At 49.2% G+C, this 15,635-nt stretch overlaps 1 protein-coding gene across 2 annotated transcripts in view; it reads right to left on the bottom strand.

Annotated features, from left to right (window-relative positions):
* Positions 1-15,635, bottom strand: part of CECR2 (CECR2 histone acetyl-lysine reader) — a 97,630-nt gene that overhangs the window by 9,612 nt on the left and 72,383 nt on the right. Inside the window, exons 3-11 of one of the 2 annotated variants that reach the window (XM_075051222.1) lie at positions 14,829-15,012; positions 13,935-14,074; positions 13,318-13,422; positions 12,652-12,701; positions 10,140-10,309; positions 9,322-9,399; positions 4,314-4,470; positions 366-495; positions 41-78 (exon numbers count right to left, since the gene is read on the bottom strand). In XM_075051222.1, the coding sequence (XP_074907323.1) occupies positions 41-78; positions 366-495; positions 4,314-4,470; positions 9,322-9,399; positions 10,140-10,309; positions 12,652-12,701; positions 13,318-13,422; positions 13,935-14,074; positions 14,829-15,012 (1,052 nt within the window). The remainder of the gene's footprint in view (positions 1-40; positions 79-365; positions 496-4,313; positions 4,471-9,321; positions 9,400-10,139; positions 10,310-12,651; positions 12,702-13,317; positions 13,423-13,934; positions 14,075-14,828; positions 15,013-15,635) is intronic. The other variant, XM_075051223.1, reaches the window with a different exon arrangement.

Here is a 15,635-nt window from a genome sequence, read left to right as displayed (position 1 = left end):
GAGCAAGTCATGCAAAGGGGAAAGCTGGGGCAGGACTAACCTTTGTACATGGCTGTGAACTCATCATCCAGTTCAAAGCTGTAATGGGAAGCGCAACAGTAAATATGCAGACTGAGGACACGTAAGACATGCTTTCGTACTTCATCTTCCCTTCTACCCCACACACTGTGCCATAATGCTGACAAATAGGCCTTATCACAAACACTCCTCTAGCATGGACCAAATCCAGATGTTTCTCAGCTTATTCCTCCCTGCTCTCCAACCTCAATTCTCCCTCCTCATTCCGGTGAATGACCACACTCCTCTCCTTCTTGTACTCACTACCTCAATGTGCTCGTATGCTGCATGCCCAGTTGCATACTCACAGATCCTTGGTCCTTCGCTCTTCCCTGGTAGGGGAACTGGGATCCAAGTGGGAAAGCTCAGGGGGGAGCTCCTTCCCCTGTGCCAGCAGCCAGGCCCGCTCTTCACGAAGCTTCCTCCTCCTGGCCCGTTCTGCAGTGGGGAGGGAAGAGAGGTGAAAAACCATTCAGCACTCCTTGTCAACAACATCTTGCAGGGAAAACGAAGACAGGTCCTGCATCTCTCAAGAACTCCAGTGAAACGTTCTTGTTCTTTCAGCAAAAGCAGCAACAGCACAGGAGCAGAGGAGGTGAGAATACAGCGCACCATCAACACGCCTCTTCACTTCCCCTTGAATTTACAATCATTGATTTTGAAGCATTACTGTGATACAGATGCTACCCTAGGCGGCTTCCAGACAAATTTGTGACCATGGTGTGTTCAATGCACAGACCTAGGCATAGATCAGCACTATGGAAAGAGCTGGCTTGTTAAGTTACCATCCTTCAGATGCCTCTCCTCAGCCAGGTGAACTCAAGGAGGCTGGTTTTGCACTGAAACAGATGAAGAGCAGTGCTGAGGGAAGGGTGAAGTTCTACCAGCTGAGTGGCACTGAGTAACTGGGGTCATTAATATCCTCCACCACCATGGCTAGCTTTGGGAGGATTGTTCAGGTAGGCCTTCATGGCCAGCAGCCAGAGCGAGCAAGCTGCCACACAGGAGGGCCACTGGGACAGCTTTGGTTTAAGAGGTGAGAGACAGGAAGAAGCAACGCTGGTAACATAACCTGTGGTTTGCAACCAGACAGCTGGCTAACAGATTGCTTCATAATAGAAAGTTTATGGGCTCTTATGAACCTCATTTCCTTTTTCTTATAGGAAATGTGAATTCATTTGACTTACTAAACACCTGTGGTTGTACCAACTTTCTGTAGGAGAAGAATTCTGTCAAAGTAGTGTTCAAGGAGAGATGTTATAGGAGTAAGACCCCAGAAAACAGGCCACATCAGGGAACACCCTGAGTGAAAGAAAGATGGGGGAGACTTGGCTAACACCTTCTAGCAGAGGCTCCATCTTTGGAAAACGCTAAAGACTCAAGAAGCACCAGCTCTGTCGGAAAAGTATTAATTTACTGTCTTACTCTGTCAGTCAAAAGCAAACTTGGGATGGGAGTTGAGGGCACAAGAAAACTAAGAATAGCTACAAGGTGGGTATTTCCAGGGGGGTCCATGGCCAGATATGTCGAAGACTGGTAAAAGCAAGTCCAAGTTTCCTGTTAGAAGACTCTGGGTAGCACTGAAGTTGGGAAGACAGGACTTGCATCTTAGATGCCCTACAGAATCTAACAGCATCTATTATAACATTTAATGATGAGAAGTCCAACATCAAATTGCAGTTAACAGAGATTATCTGAGTCTGTCCAAGCACAGTTCAGTACTTAATGCTTCATCTGTAAAATTAGCACCACTTAGATGACATCGTAATGGATGCCCAAGTGAGAAAGCTGAGTAAAACATGAGGCAATGATTTGGGCAGCAAAAGGAAAATCTCATGGCAACAGTAGCCAAGAGGTAAGGTGATGTAGATTTTAGAAATCCATCAAGGCCTGCCAAGGATCTGACCTGGTAAACTGACAGGAATCAAGGGAGCCCTGGTACCAGACTGGAGCTCATTCAGGATTAATGGCGGGTCCCTCTCCCACAGCAAGTGATTAATAAAGGATATTAAAGATCACTAGCAGAGCTCGTTGTCATGCTCTTGGCCTGGGTTGAGTCCTACCCAGCAGCTTTCAAAATCTCACCAATGCCCTAAAATGGATCTCAAACAGCTAGGAAGTCATATGTGCGAGACAGAATGTTGGAGCAGCATCTGGGAAGAGAACTGGGAAACTCTAACCTGCTGTTGTGGTAGAAATCTAGAAAGCTGCTTTAACTCATAAATTCAGGGAAGTACAGATGGGCCCAGCAGGAGGCTCGCTACCTGGGGCATGTGTTGGAGTGGGAGGAAGTGAAATGCCAGAGTGGAAACAGGAACGTGATCTAAAAACAGGCATACAGTCCAAAACCTAGAAGCAGGTGAAGTGCTGATGAAGTTCATCAGAGAGCAGATATTTCACCCTGTGTTTCACATCATCCTCCTACAGAAGACCTTACAAAATTAATGTTAAATCCCAAACACTCTGCATAATACATGAAAATCTTTGTTACCCTAAAATCTCTGTTGACGGATGTCCAGTTTTAACAAGTTTGAACCAAGCAAAATGAATTACTTTGTTTTCAAATCACTTTCTGTCCATCATAAGAACTGTCATGAAAGTAAATGCTAATGGAGGGTGTGCTTGTCAATAAGGAAAGATGGTTAAGAAGCCACAGTTTCACCTCAACAGCTGCCGTTTCTAGGGATGAAAAATACTGCAGTGATTTAACTGAACAAGTCAGCCATTTAAAACAACCTTTCCAAACAGCTTTTGCACCAGCTTAAAAGAAGACTTCTCCTAAACTGACTAACAGCCTAAACTGACTAGGGACAGGTTTAAACTAAACTGAAAGAAACTGCACAAACCAAAATAAAAGCATCTCTGCTAAGAAAAGCATGAATGTTTGCTAAACTGGCTTAAAACAGTTCACTGCCCAATCCAATGCCAGTTTTTTTGAGTGGCTCTGGTGCCTTTGCATCAGATGATGTAGTGATTGCATTTACCCAGAAAAGGGCATGGCTTATACCAAAACAAGACCTTTTTGCAGATACAGTTATCTTTGCAGCTCTTCTGGAACTTCAAGATTAATTTTGTCTATACAGATGGAGAATTAAAGCACAGAGAATATGCAATTTGCCAAGGTGAAACAGATATCTGTGGCAGATATGGAAGCTGGATGAATCAGTTTAAAGCACCGGATTAGCTAGGACTGGTAACCAGGAATATATGAAGGCCAAGCAAGTAATTGGATTTTCTAAAGGTTAGAAAAGTAAGCAGGTAAAAGAAACTATTCTTAGATAACATCTGGTCTGCTACCAAACATCTGGTAGCAGACTGTTTTATCTTGGAAAGTTTACAAGTTTTGCATGAACTTAATCTTTTTTCCTTTTCTGATTCTTTATCCACTTAAGGATTCACGATACTGATACTGCCACACATTACCACCATAGTTTTCTGAAGATGTTCAGCCTTTCCCTGGAACTGCAACAGCCCAGCCAGCCACTGTGGCGAAAGCAGCAGATAAAGGAATCCTCGTAAGGGATGCTGACAGGGAGAAGGTGGTCAGAAATTAGTCTGCTCTTAGACACCAGTGCTTACATGTACTGGCAGGACGCCTGCTGTCTGTGCCTCGATCTGACATATTAAACACAACACAGCTGTTTCTTGCAGAACAGCTTAAATCAGCATTTAATTCAAAACCACGAAAAAACAAGACCAACAGCTGAAGTTGCCACTTCTGGTGCTCTATTTAGCCTGGTCCCCTCATTTTTAGTTCTCCAGTTGATAAGGCCAGTAGCAATATAAAAATACTACTCTTGCTACTCCCATGTTGTCACCTTCCCTTTCTCCTCAAAGGGAATCCTTCTTTTATCATGCATTGGGCCAAAAGGACCAAGTGCTATTCAGCAAGAGCAAAGCCAGCTAATCCTGCACACAGGGAAATCCATGAGGACGCAAGTGAGGAGACAGAAGAGAAATGAGGAACAACTCAAATAGCAGGAAAAAAAAGTACAGCTCGGGCAAGGGAGAAAATAAGCATGATTTGAGGAAGACAACATAGTTGAAGGGTGCACTAGAGAACAGCCACCAACACCAAGGGAGCTAGACAAAGGAAAAGAAGCTACAGTCAGACCAATTTATCAGAGGTAAGTGCAAGAAAAGATATTCCCCTTAGCAGGTCTGGCAGGGGAGGAATGCAAATGGCAGATATTAATTCAAGATCTCAATCTTGGCTTTGAAAGCTTCCATCCCTGCTTCACACTGGCTGCATGTACCTTCCACTGCTTTGACCTTCTCCTCCATCTCTCTCTTCCTCTCCTCCTTTAGCAGCTGTTCCTGCTCCCTCTTCTGGACTGCTATAAGGATTTGGCGCTCCTCCTCTTCCTCTCTGCGCCTCTGCTTCTCCATTGAACTCAGCACGTTCGGGTTTACCTGTAACAAAATGGTACACCAAAAACTGTAATGCATTGGCTTATTAAAGTCTGAGCAGAGGCAGGTTTACTTTGAGCAAGTATTAAAGCATACCTACAATGAATGGCTGGGGGAAAAAATGAAAGGAATAAAAAGGATTTGTACATATGAATTCTTGGATGAAAAGCAACATGTAAAGGAAAGTTATTTGTCAAGCAATGAAATCCTACTGAGACAGGGACAAAGGAAGGAGAAGCAATGGGTTAGACAAGCTGCCACTCTGCCAGGGTCGCACCACGTGTATTTCCCTTCTGGGCAAAGGATTCGGGCTGTTGACACCCCCACACAACACCTCTACCCCTTCCAGCTAGCAGAGGCCTAAGTTGCAAGCACGAGCAGAAAGGACTACTCCGCCAAACCTGGCTTGGCTATAAAACACAAAGTACTTAGGATAGGAAAAGAGGCTGGCAGAGCCTTGCATCAAGGTATCTTTTGGAGTGTTTTCCTCTCCCATTCAAAATAAGGTCTGCCATATTTCTGTGTGCTAATGTCCCCTGAACTAGCTCTTGCTTGTTTGTTTGGACAGTTTTCCTGCTGGGTCCCCCAACCAGTTTTCTCATTCAAGGATGCCTGGCTCTTTATTGCCCCACTTCCTCACCTCCCCACTGCCAGCAGGCTGCAAGGCTTTGTTTGATCCCACTTAGACTGCAGGCTTCCCAGACCAGGAATCGCCTGCTCCTATTTCTCCAATAAAGTGGGAGGTATGTATATGGCAGTGTGGAATTACCTTTATTAGCTTAATTTAATTATAAGACAGATAAATTGGTCATCCACCAGCCACTCCCACCTCTTCGACTTCTGCAAGACCAAGATATGTGTGCCCTATCAGCAGGGAATATCAACCGGAAAAGAACAATGTGCATACAGTTTTCTCCACCTTCATTTTCAGGGAATAACCAGCAACTGCCACTTAGGCAGAAGGCATTTCCTGAGGATTAGCAATCAGCTGGGGTCCCTTGGCTGCTGTTCAGACCATCAACTTCTCCAGGCCCATTATTAATCCCCAGAAAAAAATCTGGCACCATGATTACTATTTTGTCCTTGTTTCACTGCCTAGAAGTAGAACCTCGGGGTGTTTTGATAAATGCCTAGAAATGTTGTCTGGTTTCACTGTACACTCATTCCCCCTCTGTCTCCCCTTTCCCTACACAGCACTGCCCTACAATCTCCCCCTGCAGCTCTCCGTGGACAAGCATCATGTATTATCTCCCTGCCTCCAGCAGCAACAATATATTAAGAGAATTATGCTTCAGCTACCAACAGCCACGAAGAAGTGTCCAAGAGAGGGTGATGGGACTCTTGATGACATTAGGACCATATCGTGCATTTAGGGACAGATTGGAGAGCAAAACCACTATTCTGTGCTGATCCTCTTAGGTGAAACCCACAGAACAATCTTACCACAAGGGAATTCTGCCTATCTTCGCTAAATATTAGTACCTCACTCTTCTACCCCTTTCCTAGGGAGACTATTCTGTGAGTCCATACACCTTTACGTTAGCCAGCTTTTCCTCACATTCAGTCTAAAGTTAATTTCTCATCCCCTCAATTCCATCCAATTATTCCTAGTTACGCTGCTCTGGGCGAACATAAATTCTCCTCTTCTTCAGCCACATTCCAGCCTTTATGGGCTTCCTCAGACGCTTATACAAAACTACCACGGTTCTGTAATTAAGTTAAATGTTTCCTTATAAATCAGTCCTTCCAGCTCCCTAATCATTCCAGTTGTCTCTCTCAGGCCTTTCCTCCAAGTATTCAATATCCAAACACCAGGACGCCCAGGACTGAAACTGCTATGCCAGGTACAAGAGGTCAAGAACCTACAGAATCAGGTTCTACATTTCCACTTTTGATTCTTTTCATATCCCTTTCTCAACTACCCTACTATCAGATTTTCTACTCATGCACTGCAAACAACTTATTTTCGGGACCGATCCTGACCACTGTCCAACAGTTTTCCCCTAACTTTTTTGATCAATCTTTAAATTGCAGTAGGAACTAAAAACCATCAGGTTGTGCAGCAATTAGGAAGAGAAAAGGGTGAGGAACTAGCCACCAGAAGTTGGTACACCAAGATATTTTATTGAGGATGTGACCATCAGCCTCTAGATTCTCCAGCCAGTAGATCTAAGTCAGCCTGGCATACCACTCTTGATTTCTTCAACTTGGTGCACAGGTCAGACCTTCCCTTTCCCTGGATTCATACGGTTTCCACCATTCATGTCCTATGGAAATGTGAACACAACATCCAAGCTGCAGTGCTCACACCAGGGCTCTCCAAGCCTGCAGAGCGCACTCAGCACCCTATACTGTAATGGCGCGACACAGAATCTATAGCACGTTCCACATCAACCCACCACAAATACAGCATCGACAAAGCGACGGAACAATCTGAAGCAAAGAACAGGATGTCATCCTAGCAGATCAAGGAAGAGAAGAAAAGGAAAAGCAGAAACCACAAGCATAGTGTAGCGAGCACCAAGGGCTGCAGCAGATGCTCACAACAACTGCGCTTGCTCCCTGCAGCGGTTGCAGGGCAGCAGCAATCCTGGCAGGGGCTCTTTGAGACGCTTCAGACGCAGAAATAGCCTGATTTTCAGAGGGACCTACTGCCTGGTGTTCCACTTAAGCCCATTGGGGATGAATGTACTCAACTCAGGGTTAAAAAAATAAGCAAATCAACAAGTAAACTCCTACTAGATGTGATGGAAGCAGACGCCTATTGGAACGATAAAAACAAGAACCCAACACATGTTAAACTTCCTTCCTGACCAAAGAGGTGGCAAAGGGATGTTTCTCCACCTTCCTCCCCACTTGGAGGATAATAAAACACCCCTCGCATCTGCGACCGCAGCATCACCGCCTCCTTCCCTCCGCCAGAGAGCACTCCAGGACACAACATCGGCCTTCGCCCCCTGCCCGGGACCCCGAAAGGGCCAAACTTCTGCCTTTTGCTTTGCTCTCCAGACAGTGGGTATCAGACTTCAGGGGCAGAAGGCCAGGAGGCACGGGTGCTCGGGGCACCCCAGCCCCCTCCAGCCACACGCCCCGGCCCCTCGTCCTCCAAACCTTCCCTGCTCCAGTTTCCGCAGCGCTGCCCTAATGAGGGTGCTGCTCAGGCAGCTCTCTAATGAGGAGCTAATCTGAACCACCTGTTGAGAAATCCCCCGCAGGATTAGGAGCCTACGGAGCGGTTGTATCTCGGACCGAAGCAACATCCAGCTCACGGAGTTGGGAGGAAGGGGTCACCCCTGCAGCGGGCTGAGGTTTTCTCCCCCAGAGCCGCCTGCTGCCCACCCCTCGCTCGGCAAACAAGCCATCAGACATGCTGGCACCTTCCCTGGCTCCCTCGCGGCAGGGATGACTGCCACGTCCTGCTGGGGAGCCGGCGCGAGCGTCGCCACCCTTGTGCTGGCTGGCTCCCCACGCCCCGGCGCAGCGGGTGCCGGGGAGGGCCCCCCGCTCACGGGAAACGTTTCACTGGCCCACAGGCAGCAATTAACAGCCCTCTGCCGCTGCAGACCTGGAGCACCTGCGGTACTGATTAGCATCATTCAGCCTCCATGTGTTTCCCACTCCCCTCCTCCTCTGGGATTTCTGCTGCCTGTGAACAAACACGTGTCCCTCGGCTTCCTGCACGGTGGGCTTTGCAGAGAGCAATTCTGGCCCCAAACTGACCATTGCTGGGGTCTTATTTTCCTCTTGGCAGGCTTTTATCTGCAGCATGATGAGAGGTTCTTCCTTCCTTTTATTTATCTATTCTAAGTAATTATATTTATTGTGGGGAACTGTACTTTCTCCTTAGTTTTGCGGAAACCCCTGACCCTGGCTCACGTGGGATATTCCCTACAGTTTAATTTCCCAGGGTTTGACAAAACACCAGGTAACTACATTTTCATTACATCTACAGCGAGAGATTATGCCACAGCCTGATAGAATCAAGCCAATTTTTTCCTCCAAAGCTAATCCTGTGTCGCCTGACCCATTGCTTTGGGTAGCAGTTGCCAGTTCAAAGGCCCCCCATCTCCACCGTACCATGCCCCTGGCTGTGCCAGCGTGACTGTTGGGGGCTGCGTGGTGAACTGGATCGGAAAGCTGATCTACGTTAAAAATAACCGCGACCAAAGAAAAAGGTTATATTTAACTCCAGTCATTTTCCTGGGTCTGGTTCACTGCACAGACCCGCAAGCAGCAGCACTGTTACATTGATGGGGTGGAGAGGAGATGAGGGTGAAGAGGCACGGAAAGAGCCGTTTCAGTTGACAAGGCTGCAGTTTGATAAGCATTTCTTCAAACAGCCTAAATTGTGACTTCCATTTCCAGCTGACCCCCTCTTAGCTCCGCTCCGTACTGCATCAGTCATTCTTCTCTCCCTCCGCACTATCTACACGCTCATGTGTTTGCAGCCTCACGTTTTCCCCTTGGCTGAATTTCTGTCATTTCCCTTTGTAAGCCGGTTCTTCTAGCCCTCTCATCCTTCTTCAACTTTTCTTTGAACTGCCTCGAATGTGCCAGCACTTTCATTGAAGTGGAATTCCCCAGACTGAGCGCAGATTTCCATATGCAGCTGCACCCGAGTCTGCGGCGAGGCCGGTTACCTCTGCAATCCAGAGGGCAGCACCTCCCTGCTCGCCATAGAAACTCCGAGTGTCAGCCTGCCTTTGACGGGCATTACCACCCATCTCTCTTTCAGCACAAGCACTTTCAAATGACTCCTTCCCACTGAATAGCGATGCTGCGGTTTATTTTTTCCCCCAGGAGGCATCTGCTCTCGCCTCCCTCCGTCGTCCTCCCCCTCGCACCCCCCCTCACCTCCTGCTTGATTGGTTTGATGGGCTGATGGTCAGACATCCACCTGGGAGAAAACTCTGTCCGCTGCAGACGCTTCTCCTGAAACAGGGTTGAGAATTGAGGGAAGGAAAAAGAGAGTGGAGGAAATTAGGGCACATTGGTGATACTGGCAGGAGAAACTCTGGGGGCTAGAGGTGACCATGAAATCCCTATTTGTTTTACAAGGGTAGCAAATAAGCATACTGAACTGAATCCAAGAACATCACGCTAACTGCAGAGCCCATTTTACAAAGCCATCCAGCCGAAGGATCCCGTTCTAAATCTGTCCCACCTGAAAACATTCAGTTGATAGACAGTACCCTTCGGTGTTTTGGGGCTCTGACATACCAGCTCAAGCAGACTTAGCTAGGACAGCTAAAGCAGCCACTGCCCCTTCAGCAGAGCCAGCTGAGAAACGGCAGTAAAAGTGGAATCACAGGCAGTTTGCATAGAAAAGCTAGGCTGTAAATCGCAGCAGTTCAAAAGCAGACAGAGATTCCCTGCTAGCAGAAAAGGGACACAGAACATGGCTGAAGACAGTAACCCCTTCAGCCGTCCTACGTACGCTGCCGTGCAATCATGAACCAGATCCTTAAGTATCGAGTCTAGCCCTGCCGCTCCATGGGGGAGAGCCTTTCTCCCCATACACAAGCCAAACAGCCCCTGCATCCACAACACTTGCAGGCCGGAGGTGGTGGACGGGGTGAGGGCTGCTTGGATTTAGCTGTCCTTCAATCAGCAAACGTCCACGCTCTTGGAAGTGGTCAAAGAGAGGTAAACAGGATGTCATGTCTCCTCACCTTCTGTGCAATCATGTTGCAGATCTCCGGCAGGAAGTCTTCACTCAAGAGTTTGTAGAGCTGCCGCTCTCTAAGGGAAGTCCTCTCTCTGAAGCTCTCTGTGACCTGCCTCCACTCCTCTTCCGTCTGACACAGCAGCCACCATGTCCCACGGCCAGGCCCTTGGGACCCTTCAACAACATGAAAGGATGTTATCTCCACAGCAGTTATGACTAACAACGTTTCTTTATCCCTGCTCCTCTCCTCAGGGCTCAGGAAGAGCAAAGGATAGTGCCAATGGCCACTGTTACGAGAAACAGGCTCTTTGCTATAGACCCAAAGCCCTGGTGATCCACCAGAAGCACTACTACCTCCCCTAGCGACACTGAAAGTGACGCCAAGACACAGAGGAAGTACACAGGTGAAGAAGCAATGGCGGCACTTTGCAACGCATGGGTAGTGTGACATTCCTGTAGTAAGCCTCCATTCCAGCTACGATGGACCAGAGAAAAGGACTTAATTTGTTTCTTGTAATGGAGGCTGTCAGCCAGAGCAGGACATGGGGTAATGCAAATGCCTGATTTAGTCTGGCAGCAGAATAAAAACACTGAAAATTATTGTTATTTGAAATCAGCCTTTTTTTTTTTCTTTTTCTTTAGCACTGCAAACCTTTGCTGCGGTGAATAAAACCTCCCATTTTCCCCAAATGAAACATTTTGTTTGCAGGCACTTGAAAGAACAGAAGAGGAAGTGAAGGATGGGCTTCATCAGGCTGCCAGATGAGGGGGAAGTTCCAAAAGTTCACATCCCATCTCTGCTCAGTCCAGAGTGGGATCTGAAGCAGATCTCCCACCACTCTGAAGCATGTCCCAACTGCCAAGGCACTCTGAGCTGTTCTGCCTTGTGTGAAACATTTGAATATTACTTGCGAAGGAAGGACTCTCTCGCGTGGTGGTTGGAACACCCACCTGGAGAAGGGGAATGTGGTTCCTGCTCCACAAATGTTTACACAGAGCAGAGAAGCCTCATCGTTTGCAACTTGCACGCTTTTGCCCTGGGACGCTCTCTAAGCAAAAAAGGGTTGTGGCCCATTTTGGGGGAGTGGGAAGAGGTTGGTTCAAACCCTTTTGAGCTGAGGGGTTCTCAGCTCCCTCTAGGCTTTTCTAGAGCTAACCACTGGCGACTGGAAAGAAAGCAATGGTCACTACCCCCACTGGCAGATGTCACGCAGCTTCTCACAGCATTTTCAAGCAAATTAACTATGAAAAATGTAAAGAAGCAAAAAACAGAGCCCCTTTCTCTCTGAACCTGACCCTGGGCCCTTTGTGGATCTGAGCTGCCAGCAGCTCCAGCACACAGGCTATCAGGTTGCCCTGGTAAGACTGGAGAGCTGCAGCCTCCCTCCAGCCACCTGCCCTGTCGGAAACCTCCGTGCCGCGGCAGTGGCACAGAGCGAGTGCGTGCTAGCTCCAGGTCATAGGTCAGCCTATACCTTAACCCACCCTTGGCTTCAGCTCACGTTAATGCACTGGGGACTGGTAACTGAGATGGCGAAGGACCAACCATTTGCTGGTTTCTGCTGCCCTGGCTATGCGAAGCTGTCCCCTGCCCACCTGCAGTGGGGAGCTTTCCTGCACCCTTGTTTCCCCTTCCCTTGCCGACTGCCTATGGGCGACTCATTTCAATACAACCAGGACTAAGGCACTGATTTGTGCCACCAGATTACTCCACAGCTGAAGTGACACAATTTGCTGGAAGACAATAATCTGATAAAACCCCCAGCGCCTCATGTGCATTGCTCCGGTTCTGCCACCCAGCTCCGGAGCAGCCACCAAGAAATCTGATGACCAAGGGCGAAGGGAGGCATGGGAAAGACAATGCTACCCTTACCTTTTATTGTGGGGCAATGGGCAGGCTGAGCCCCTGGGTTATGTGGAAGCCAACGGATCCGCATGTATGACAAATTAGTCCCAGCCTGCTCGAGCTCACTTTCACGTTACGTTACTGACTCACTTTTTCTGTTTGCCTTGTTAACCCTTAGGTGGGTATCCCCAAGACATCATTTGCCCAAGCTCAGCTACCCAACGGCCACTGGGAAGGAGAGGTGAGGAGAATTAAAAAGGTTCTTCCTTCCCTGTCTTGGCATCACTGACCCCACTCTCTTCCCAGTCTGAGAAAAAGCGCCCACTACAAACAGGGGCTTCTTGTGTTCGCCTCATCCCCAGAGGAGCAAGGGCTATTCAGAGCCCACTTCCATCAACTTTAGTGAGTAGGTGGGCCCCCAAGGCCTAGTGTAACCCAGGATGCTATGTTTCTTCATCCCAAACTAATCCATGATAAGATAGGAAGCCTGCAGGTGCCCAGGCTCCCAGCTGAAAGGCAGCCTGTAACACCAACCCCTCCCTCCAAACCCGGCCCCAGCCACCGGCAGAAAGACTCTCCCTTTCCTGAGAAAGGCATCTCTCTGGGCTTTGATAATTTAAGATCCGTGTTAGCCAATCATATCAAGCCTGACCTCGCAAAATCTCTTTACCATTTCTTATCTGAGTCTCGCGGATTAGCAAGTTCTCTTCTGCCTTCTCCCTACCAAAAAAAAAAAAGAGAAGGAGTGATACAATAAATACATTACTTCACATCACTGAAATGCAGGTGCTTCTGAGAAGAATAGGGGATACAGCAATTATTCAATGCACAGCAAAACCATGAAAAAAACCAGCATGCAGAACACACATTCAATATATATATTCACATGTATATTTATCATAGCTTCATAAAATTTTAAGAAGTGAAGGTGCAGGCTGGAGTTTGGCAAGGACAGTATTTCAATTCTTATGGGAAGCATCCCAAAATCTATACTGACTCAAGTGGCCGGGATTTTTGGCTTCAAGTGCTACGCAGTGAAAGTGTTCTTTATCAGGAGCGTATCCCCTAGCACTGCATGGAGGAACTGCATCTGAAGTGAGGTGGTTGGAAGAGCGATACCCACTGTTTCACCAAGCTTGGCTTCCAGCACAATCAGAATTTTCTTTGGAGAGTGATCAAAGCACCCACCAAGTCTGAGCTTGCTTCACTTCAGAGATGCATTGAAATTATGGCTGCATGGTATATACATACTTATTGGGGGAACCCCAGAAGTACATTATACTTCCCTCTGGGAACATACGCATTTTACGTCTATTGCAGGAACAGCCTTTCCTACCTCAGCAAATTTTCTTCCAGCAGTTTTTTCCGCTTCGGGGGTCGCCCTCGTCTCTTGCCCGTTTTCCCAGGAACATTTGGGGTGTTTGTTTGCCCCCCACATCCCCTGCGAAACGGCAAAACCACCATGAAATATCTGCTGAGCGAGGGAACTGCGGCCAGCAGGACGGGAGAAAGGCAGGGAAATCGGAACAGCTGCTAGGAACCCAACCAAAGGAGGGATTAAATCAGAGCAGCAACGGGCCAGGGAGGGGAGGAGAGGAGGGATTCCCACTGGCTGGGAGCCTGATCTGGGAGCCGCCGGCACGGTGCGGGGCAGACGGGGAGGAATGCGGTGGGGCAGGCAGCATCGCTCCCACAGCAGGCTCTCCCGGTGCCACAAAGGCTGCAGGCTGGCTCCGACACAATGCGCGACGCGGGGCAGCTCGCAGTCTGCTTGGCAACTCCAGTCTCGCCCCGCACCGCCCCGGCCCTCTCCCAGGCCCCCCCCGCGCCGCCGCCGCCCCCCGACGCAACAGCAGTCAAGCGGAGTCCCCTCCAGCCGGGCTGGCTGCGCTGTCCCCCTCCTCGCCCCCTGCACCCAGACACGGGGAGGGGGGGATGCGTGGGGGCTGTTACCTGTCTGGGGCCAGCTCTCCGTTGGTTTTCCCCTGCACCGGGTCCTCCTTGTACATCCGCGTGCCGTAGAAGTACCAGTACAGGGCACCGCTGCTGTCCTCGCCCAGCGGCTCCACGCGGAGGCTGTCGGCGTCCAAGCCCTGCGCCCACCGGGAGCCCCCCGCCAGACGGTGACAAGTTGAAAAGCGGCCACATTGTCACACAAAACATGATGACACCCCTCCGCAAACACCTCCCTCCCTCCTCCCCTCCCACCATGCCACAGCAGCAGTACAGCTGCTCCTCCGGGCGAGCTGGGAAAATGTTACTCCAGGGGGAAGGCAACGTTCGCTCTCTGTCCAGGGAGGGATTTAGATTGGCATCTCTAATTTGAATGGCCTCTCTCATTTTAACATTTCATCTCTGGCGCTCCTGACAGGGAAGGTCTAATTAGTGCTGGCGACAGTCACGCACAGCCCTGAGAAGCTCCCTCCCCCCTCCCTGCCACCACCCTTCCCCCAGCTCCCCCAGTACACTTCAGCCCCATCCTTTCATCTCACACCATCCCTCAGCACGGCAGCCGCGGCTCTCACAGCCCTGCCATTACCGCTGGAGCATCTCCAAATTCACTCTTCACAGGAAGAGTAGCCAATGAAGCCAATTTACTTCAGCGACTCCCGTGTTACGATGCATCCGTGCAGGACAAAGGCCCCAAGAGCAGACCTGAGCGCTTGCCTTGGGTCTGCTGCAAGGCAGGGGAGGAGATGGGGAACTGTTGATGCGCTGCACCTCCCCGGATTACCTGGCCTTAAAATACACTTAATAGCATCAACCCTTCTTTTCCCAGGAAGATTCACTGATCTGGCCCAGCTCCTGCGGCCGCACCGTTTGCCCCTTCCCTGCTGCCCAAAGCACCTTGAGGAGGTCGAAGACATCATCTGCATCGAGGCGGTAGTCACAGAGGCGGTGCAGGATCTCCACCCGGGTGCGCAGGGGCAGCTCCTGGAAGGTGGACTCCCGCAAGGGGTTGGGTTTCCCTTCCTCCAGCTCCCAGCGGTAGTTGATGATGTCCTCCAGGTAGCTGTGAAACGTCTGGGATCTAACCAAGGAAACAAAGTCCCACACATTCACTGTAGTTTGCCAGGCCAGAAACACGTGGTGCAACCAAGCAACTTGAACAAACACAACACAGAGACAGCTAACACTTGAAGGAAAACCATGGCCTGTGACAGCTATGGTTAGGTGCAGCTCTGCAACTCAGGTTCCCAAAACACAGCGATCTCATTGCAACACCACGGGATTTCACATTATACACATACAGCTTACAGGACTCTGCATTACTGTTATTTCCTTCCAAGCCGAAAGAACAAGCTAAATATGATGCCAGCTCAGCATCATCCCCTTTCTCTCCCAATGAGCAGTGCCTTGTGCTAGCACCAACATCAACTCTTTACTAAAATAGGATGCAACGAAGCTGACAAGTCTGATCACCTTCCACCTCTCCCCACTTCATGTGGAGACCCTCTTCTTCAGCTTCAGCTTTTCATTTGCTCCTCACATTTGCCATTGCTAAGCCCTGCTCCTCTCTCTGCCTATTAAGTAGTTTTCCATGCCCTGGTTCAGTGCCTTGAAACTTTCCATAGCTGAACGTCTCCTCCCCACTTTGCTGCTGTATGCTTCCCATACTCCTCTTGTGGCCCCTATTCTTCTCTCCCTTCGTCC

This window comes from Buteo buteo, chromosome 19 (genome assembly GCF_964188355.1).
Source record: "Buteo buteo chromosome 19, bButBut1.hap1.1, whole genome shotgun sequence".
Lineage (NCBI taxonomy): Eukaryota > Metazoa > Chordata > Aves > Accipitriformes > Accipitridae > Buteo > Buteo buteo.
The sequence above is the reverse complement of the archived record's forward strand: the minus strand, read 5'-3'. Positions and strand labels throughout refer to the sequence as shown.